Source organism: Lottia gigantea (genome assembly GCF_000327385.1).
Source record: "Lottia gigantea unplaced genomic scaffold LOTGIsca_528, whole genome shotgun sequence".
NCBI classification, from domain to species: Eukaryota; Metazoa; Mollusca; class Gastropoda; family Lottiidae; genus Lottia; species Lottia gigantea.
In genome coordinates this window covers 35,177-44,277 of record NW_008709809.1, presented here as the reverse complement: position 1 = coordinate 44,277, position 9,101 = coordinate 35,177, and the positions used below count along the sequence as shown (strand labels likewise).

Sequence of the window (9,101 nt, the reverse complement as noted above, 5' to 3'; positions counted from 1 at the left end):
TATCTGTTATTAAGGTTGATAATTTTTTGGCTCGATTCAGTAATTCTACATTGTATTGTTTAAATGTCTATGTATAGAGTGACATCATAATCCTGCATATCCACGTAATGAAACATCGATTCTAGCGAATACAAATTTATAATACGTTTTTAATGAAGCAAATTTTCAAATAATAACAAAAGTACACACACAAACAAAATGTAAAGACAACTAGCTCGTATGGACCAGGCTTTAGAAATTTGTTGATGAAAAGATTGACGAACAGACAGGTTTATTGATTCGCAGTTTTCAAAGAAACATATGTTTAGAATTTAGTATAAATATCTGCATCAAATCTAACTTTCAACAGTGTTTCCAAACGTTTCCACAAATCTTGTCAAGTCAACTATTAATAGCTATGAATAACCTATTATGTTCCGTATTGGTATTAGCCGTAACAACACTGATTCTTATTGATGCCGGTAAATATTGATCTTTTCTATTTTATGGTGGTATATATTTATTTGATGTTTTCTGATTTGAATAAGAACTTTTTCGTAATCAGCCTTTTAACTGTATTTGAGAAGACGTTCTGGTTTGTTTGAGACCATAGTTGTTCTGCAGCCCCGGTAATTAATACCACACTTACCAACAGGGACTAAGCGTCAGTTTTATAGTGATATTTCACACGTAGCCCACGATATCGATCTTTGACAATATATATCTCAAAATGACAATCTTGAGTTTAATAAAATATTCTCAGGTATTACTTCATATTCGATACAAACAAGGGAACTGTGTTTGTTTCACTCAGCATCTCTTCTTGTATATGAGAATTGTTTAATGTCGAACACATCAGTAGAATTCAGTTATCGCCTTCTAATAATAACATCCGATAATCTATATAAAACGCTAACATATCAAATTTAAATCATCTTCTCCAAATAAACCACCTGTAATTCTGCGAGGTATAACGGCCTGCTTATTCGTACATATGGGACGTTTCGTACAGAACAATAAGAACTCTGTCCTAGGTCGTTTCGTAACATAATAGCAATTATGACTTTTAATATATAACAATAATAATAGAATGTTAAAAATAGAATGTTAGCATGAGTAAAATACATAGAATTATATAGACTCTATCTCGAAAGTATTTCTTAATCTATATTTCAGATTGTGATTACAAGTATACAAATGCTACATATGTATATAATGTTCGAGGTTATTTAGGACCAAAATCAAAACAATCAGAATGTAATGAATTCTGTAAAAAAGATACGCGATGTTCCGCCTCTGTAGTTTTGTTTGGTAGATGTATTTTTTATCCATCACCACTCATTGCGATGTTTTTAAATAAAGATCTGAACCAATGTATTACAAATTGTTCCGAGACGAATGAATGTCTAATGTTGAATTATTATAAAGGTCATGTAGGAGAGACCTGTGTGTTGTATAGCATTACTCTGGACGAGCTATCTGATGGGGATACTATGAAACATCCTAGGGCTATTGTAGTGGAAAAAATCTGTAATTAATTGATATAACTCTGGTATAACATGTTTATCATGATATAACTCTATTGTAACATGTTTATCATGATATAACTCTATTATAACATGTTTATCATTATATAACTCTATTATAACATGTTTATCATGATATAACTCTATTATAACATGTTTATCATTGTATAACTCTATTATAACATGTTTATCATGATTTAACTCTATTAAAACTGTAAGCATGATAAAATTGGCATTTTTATTGAAGTGGCGTAGAAGAATTGTATTCACGAGGGAGGGAAATTGACATTTGAGCGCCCCAGCAGTTCTTTGTGGAATTAAGATGGCACAGGGTATGGTGTGGGACAGTGTAATGTGGGGACAGTGGGGTGGGGGCTCTGTTCGGAAAATTTTCTGATCTAGAATTGTTTAGGTGAAAGTAATAAGAAAATTCAAGTCGGCAGTGCGGCATGGTAGATCCAAGCCGATCCTCAGATATGTAATATTGATCCCTGTTTTATTAATGATCATGACAGTGTGTACATGTTTTGGTACGTCGCAAGCATTTCCCAACATTTCCCAGAATTTTCAAACGAAAATATTTCAGACAACCCTTACCGATAAAGATCTTTAGATTTCACATAAGATCGGATTAAAACTGTTCTCTCCGTCGTGTCTCAAAGCTACATATTATGGGGATATTCACCATTGGCCCTCCGAATATATCCCCCCCCCCCCCTAAACCGAAACAGCTGGTGTAGAGACAGAAATCATAAGCCCTGTTAAATGAGGACAATCCGCATCTCCGGGATTTTTAAACCTATTTTGATACGGATCTGAAAAACCCCGGTATATATGGAAAGATTAATATTTTTGTAATTCAGTCATACCATCATTTGCTCCCTATACCATTTATGTCATGTCTCCGGTTCCATCAAAATTTTATTTTGGCGAAACTGATCTAGCATCGGCCATTTAAAACTGCGTGCGCAACCAAAGGTTCAAAGGTAACAGAGTCACGTGATACTACCAAAACGAAAGTTATGGTGATGCCCAGCACTAATTAACAATCATCTTAAAGGTTATTCAATATTATGTTAGTTGTTATGTTGGAGGTGTGGAAAATCCCCATTTAATAGGTTCTTTTTCTCCTGACTCTACTCCAGCTGACAACTGTTCCAATATCCATCAGAGGCTGGAATAGAGGCAGATTTTTAAGACATACAATATCGATGAGCATCAAGATATCTACTGAAAGGCCTGTCTTCCATTCTGCCCCTCATTGACAATACAAAAAAATACGTGGCTGCTCCGTCAACTTCCCTGCAGTAGACAGTAGACTATAAATAGGATGACTTACTTATTTTTGATTGGCTGTTCTCTAGGACGCCTCTATTGTTAGTATCAGTTCATTAGCGTTATGTTAAAATTTTATGTATTTATACGCCTATTTAGTGCCTCAAGTTGTTGTTATATTAAATAAATATTTAAACAAGTATTTGAGTTGATTTAATTATAAGGAATGACCTGAACTTTTTTTCATTTTATCTATGTATACACAGGACAAAAAACTGTGTACACTGTATACATCGGTTTAGAGGGATTTGAAAAATACCGTATTTGATTTGATTATTCTTTACTGTCAGTCTGTCGCTGAAAAAAACATAGTGATGATTAGGTTAGATTTGATGAATTAATCAATCGAAGCAAGCGTTAAGTATATGCAGCTATAAGTGCAAAGGGAAGTAACTTAACTGATCAATTTCATTACTGTAACTATACACTTTACAACTTCGCCCCTATATTACTTGCCCCCCCCCCCCCTCGGAAATATTACTTGTCCATTGGAACAATCAGGTCTGGCTGTGGGTCAACTCTACTTCGACAATCTTATAACAGTAGTAAAGGGAAGTAACTCAAATTGTTAGGTTTAATATTAGTGGTGGGTTCCGACATTTCTGTCAATTCTATAAACCATTTACCTCATTTGCAAAATAAAGTATTATCTCCCTTTACTTTTTTTTTATAGCGGGTGAGGTCAAGGGTATCTAGAGTCTAAAGGTTGGGAATTTAAAAGGCTCTATAGTGTCAACAATCCACTTTTGACACCTTCCTCTATAAATGAAGGAAGGAAACTACCATGATCTCTTTCGTGTCTTCAATTTTAATCCCCACTCTATTTTCAACAAATATAAAGATATGACATTTTCACGGTTTTGCCTCAAAATAAACAAACGAAAGTTTTCTAAAATTTTCATGTATATCGTGAACACTGATATCATCAATTTACACCATTTCAATTTTCAATTGACAATTCTACATTCTTATCTCAAAGTTTTGTCACTACCTCCCAACAATTTCTTTTTTCTGCTCATGATTTGATTGCCGTCATTCTTGATCTCCGGCGTGATATGCCATAACCTATGCTCGGTCGATTTTGTTATAAAATATTCGTACTATATTACTCTATTGTTGCAGAACAGTGGAGGTATTCACCCAAATCCTGAGCCAAATGATTACGACATCAGTCCCCTCCATTTAAATAGTCGTGGTATATCAACCAACCTCATTTCTTTACAAGCTGAATTACCTGACTGTGACGTTCTCACCTTCTCTGAAACGTGGCTTGGTGACACAACTCCCTCCAAGAAACTGAAAATCGAGTCATATCACCCACTAATTGTATTAAACTGCGATAGCCTTGGTGGTGGGATTGCTATCTATGTTAAAGATAATATTATAAGTAAACCTTGCTTTGACCTGTGTGTTCCTGGCTTTGTATGGACTGAAATTGTTCACTGTAAATTAAGGTTTTTGGTTGGTGCATTTTACAGGCCTACGGGGTCGTATGTTTCCTTCCGGGATCTCATCGAAGAAAGTTTATCATTGGCCAAGGAAGATGGCAAACTTCCGCCCTTGCTTTCGGAAAATCGAAAAATTATAGGCCGGGGCGTGTACTGTATATCGATGCACATAATACTGGGGCGTGTACTGTATATCGATGCACATAATATTGGGGCGAGTACTGTAAACTGATGCACATGATACTGGGACATGTACTGTATACTGATGCCCATAATACTGGGGCGTGTACTATATACTGATGCACATAATACCGGGGCGTGTACTATATACTGGTGCCCATAATATTGGGGTGTGTATTGTATACTGATGCACATAATACTGGGGTGTGTACTGTATACTGATGCCCATAATACCGGGGCGTGTACTATATACTGGTGCCCATAATACTGGGGCGTGTACTGTATACTGATGCCCATAATACCGGGGCGTATGCTGTATACTGATGCCCATAATACTGGGGCGTGTACTATATACTGGTGCCCATAATACTGGGGTGTGTACTGTATACTGATGCACATAATACTGGGGCGTGTACTACATACTGATGCACATAATACTGGGGCGTGTACTATATACTGATGCACATAATACTGGGGCGTGTACTGTGTACTGATGCCCATAATATTGGGCATGTGTTCTGTATATTGATGCCCATAATACCGGGGCGTGTACTATATACTGATGCACATGATACTAGGGGCGTGTACTTTATACTGATGCCAATAATACTGGGGCGTGTACTGTATACTGATGCACATGATACTAGGGGCGTGTACTGTATACTGATGCACATGATACTAGGGGCGTGTACTTTATACTGATGCCAATGATACCGGGGCGTGTACTGTATACTGATGCACATAATACTGGGGCGTGTACTGTATACTGATGCACATGATACTAGGGGCGTGTACTTTATACTGATGCCAATAATACCGGGGCGTGTACTGTATACTGATGCCCATAATATTGGGCGTGTACTGTATACTGGTGCCCATGATACTGGGGCGTGTACTGTATACTGATGCCCATAATATTGGGCGTGTACTGTATACTGATGCCCATAATATTGGGCGTGTGTTCTGTATATTGATGCCCATAATACTGAGGCGTGTACTGTATACTGATGCCCATAATATTGGGCGTGTGTACTGTATATAGATGCCCATAATACATGGGTGTGTAATCTCTGTGCTGCGCATTGTACTCGGGTGCGTACAATACAATGGTACGCAGTATTCTCGAGATTATACTATACACTTTGTTCGCGATATACTGTGGCAGTGAACCCCAGAGGTGAATTTAAAATTCTTGGGGTGAAAATTGGAAAGAGGGGTAATTATACACAAAGGATGCGGGGGGAATTGGGTATTAGTAAATTTGTTTGACCACAGATTGGAGACAATATATAGGGATCTGGTAACCTACAACACTAAACTTAAACATATACTACAATATACATGTTTATGCATGTCGTAGATTTACGCTTTGATAACTCTCACTTATTTTGTTTACTAATTGTATATATTAATGTTCATTAGTAAAAGTGATGCATAAACATTTCATCACAAAAAATATATGCATATTATAGATAACAACTTTGTACTCTCATTAAAATGAATATAAATTAAATATGATTATATATATATATATATAAATGTATAAATTATATACAGAAGTTTTTGTATTGACTGTCTCTTAGTTAGTTTGAATACGAAATAGACATCCCTTGCCTTCAATGCATTGAAACCGACAGTTCTTAATAAGTCCAGAATTCATTGTGAGACTTTGCTAAACTCCCCGTTTGTTATCGAAATGTCAATTCTTTTTAGTTTGTTAACGTATTGTCAATTCTCTTTTTTTCGAAATTTACACACCTTCCTGTGCTTAGACTGCAGTAGTTGCAGCAACCATTCAACTTCTCTAGACCTTCTGTAGTGGCAACGTGTTCCTGAAAAATATATTGGATCATTTTTGCAAAACCGGAAATGCCACAAGTCAACATGTGCAAAAAGTCGAAATTGGCTCTAGAAGGTGCATTTTTGCATCGATTTTCTTCGGGTTTTCATTTTTACAATCTATCTGTAATTTCTGACCTGATAGCACTTGAAAAATTACGAAATTCGAAAACTCGTAGCTCACTTTTTTCGATAAAATTTTTCAATTTTTTTGCAACTTTTTTGTTTTTGCATCGATTGATCTGAAATTTTAAATGCAAAGAGACTTCACTGATGTACATGATATGGTACAGTCCAATTTTGTACTTCACATTTCCACTTTTAAACAGGAAAGCGACTGAATTTCAAATCTACTACCGGTTGAATAACTTCCGGTGTAATTTATGTAGGTCAACAAAATTTAGCTGATCTTTAGCAAACAAAATCCATTCCGGAATTGATACTTTGGCCGCGATTTTGATTTTCCTTAAATGCGTCAAAATCTATTCCGAGAAGACGGCTTATCAAATTTAGATGATTTTGGTGTCAAATGAAAGAACACAAAAAATAAATAAGCTCAAAGAAGCTCGATTTTTTATTTTCCCTTTTGCTTTTTTGCAATTTCCCGTTGAAATTTTTAAAAGTTTAAAGGCCAATTTCTCATGACCTTGACCATTGATGACCTTGACCTTTATTAGATGAAAGTTCATTGACCTTGGCTATCAGCTGATACTTTCATATTTGATCTCTGACAACTACTTCCGGTTTTATCGATGTCCGAATACCGCTATATGACCTAGAAGGTTATTTTTTTTTCGGAATCTTAATGTGCTTTTCATGCTCTTTCCAGTGATATATAACAATCGTTTTTCAAAAGCAAAATTTCGTGATTTGTTTCAAATTTGCGTGTTTTTTACAATATTTCTGTCTCTTTGAGTTTGGTGTATGTATATCTTATGATCTATTTGATTTAGAACCTTGAAATTTGGAACACAACTAGACATTTTGAATATGGCGTTACCTAAGCCAAATAAATTGATGTGGGCGTGGCACATCCAGGTTGAATTACTAATTGTTTACATTTAGGAGCAGGGGCATATCTTGCATAGTTTACATTTGTTAAAAAGGGACACAATTGCCTCATCCTTTTGGCCAGTTTGTTTTAAAAGCTCACTTGTTTCAGCTTTATAGTTAAAAAAAAGGAACGGGTTTTAGAATTTCCATATTTTCAATTTTTGACATTAACCTTTGATGACCTTGACATTTGTAGGGTCAATGGCCACTATTACTGTGGATGTGCTATGACATCACTAACAATACTGAGTTTAACAGGAGTGATGTTACTAGTGTGCCCAGGTTGTGCTATGATATCACTGACCATACTGAGTCTAACAGTAGTGATGTAACTAGTGTGTCCAGGTTGTGCTATGACATTACTAACAATACTGAGTCTAACAGGAGTGATGTTACTAGTGTGCCCAGGTTGTGCTATGACATCACTAACCATACTGAGTCTAACAGGAGTGATGTTACTAGTGTGTCCAGGTTGTGCTATGACATCACTAACCATACTGAGTCTAACAGCAGTGATGTAACTAGTGTGTCCAGGTTGTGCTATGACATCACTAACCATACTGAGTCTAACAGTAGTGATGTTACTAGTGTGCCCAGGTTGTGCTATGACATTACTAACCATACTGAGTCTAACAACAGTGATGTTACAGTGTGTCCAAGTTGGGCTATGACATCACTAACCATACTGAGTCTAACAGGAGTGATGTTACAAGTGTGTCCAAGTTGTGCTATGATATCAGTAACCATACTGAGTCTAACAGCAGTGATGTTACTAGTGTGCCCAGGTTGTGCTATGACATCACTAACCATAATGAGTCTAACAGCAGTGATGTAACTAGTGTGCCCAGGTTGTGCTATGACATCACTAACCATACTGAGTCTAACAGGAGTGATGTAACTAGTGTGTCCAAGTTGTGCTATGACATCACTAACCATACTGAGTCTAACAGGAGTGATGTTACAAGTGTGTCCAAGTTGTGCTATGACATCACTAAACATACTGTGTCTAACAGGGGTGATGTAACTAGTGTGTCCAAGTTGTGCTATGACATCACTAACCATACTGAGTCTAACAGGAGTGATGTTACTAGTGTGCCCAGGTTGTGCTATGATATCACTAACCATACTGAGTCTAACAGGAGTGATGTTACTAGTGTGCCCAGGTTGTGCTATGACATCACTAACCATACTGAGTCTAACAGGAGTGATGTAACTAGTGTGCCCAGGTTGTGCTATGACATCACTAACCATACTGAGTCTAACAGCAGTGATGTTACTAGTGTGTCTAGGTTTTGCTATGACATCACTAACCATACTGAGTTTAACAGGAGTGATGTTACTAGTGTGTCTAGGTTTTGCTATGACATCACTAACCATACCGAGTCTAACAGCAGTGATGTTACTAGTGTGTCTAGGTTTTGCTATGACATCACTAACCATACCGAGTCTAACAGCAGTGATGTTACTAGTGTGTCCAGGTTGTGCTATGACGTCACTAACCATACTGAGTCTAACAGGAGTGATGTTACTAGTGTGCCCAGGTTGTGCTATGATATCACTAACCATACTGAGTCTAACAGTAGTGATGTAACTAGTGTGTCCAGGTTGTGCTATGACATTACTAACCATACTGAGTCTAACAGCAGTGATGTAAATAGTGTGTCCAGGTTGTGCTATGACATTACTAACCATACTGAGTCTAACAGCAGTGATGTAAATAGTGTGTCCAGGTTGTGCTATA

General features: G+C 36.7%; 2 protein-coding genes across 2 annotated transcripts in view; both read left to right on the top strand.

Moving 5' to 3' along the window:
• LOTGIDRAFT_175888 (hypothetical protein) overlaps positions 1–1,517 on the top strand; it is a gene marked incomplete at both ends in the record, with an annotated part of 4,350 nt that extends 2,833 nt beyond the window's left edge. The window contains one exon of the mRNA XM_009062684.1: positions 1,156–1,517. Within this exon, the coding sequence (XP_009060932.1) occupies positions 1,156–1,517 (362 nt within the window). The remainder of the gene's footprint in view (positions 1–1,155) is intronic.
• A 6,779-nt stretch (positions 1,518–8,296) lies between these two features.
• LOTGIDRAFT_84516 (hypothetical protein) lies at positions 8,297–9,088 on the top strand (the record flags this gene model as incomplete). The annotated part of the gene is made up of 1 exon (XM_009062683.1): positions 8,297–9,088. A coding segment is annotated over one exon (792 nt), but the record flags the coding sequence as incomplete, so codon positions are not given.
• Between the last annotated feature and the right edge of the window lie 13 nt (positions 9,089–9,101).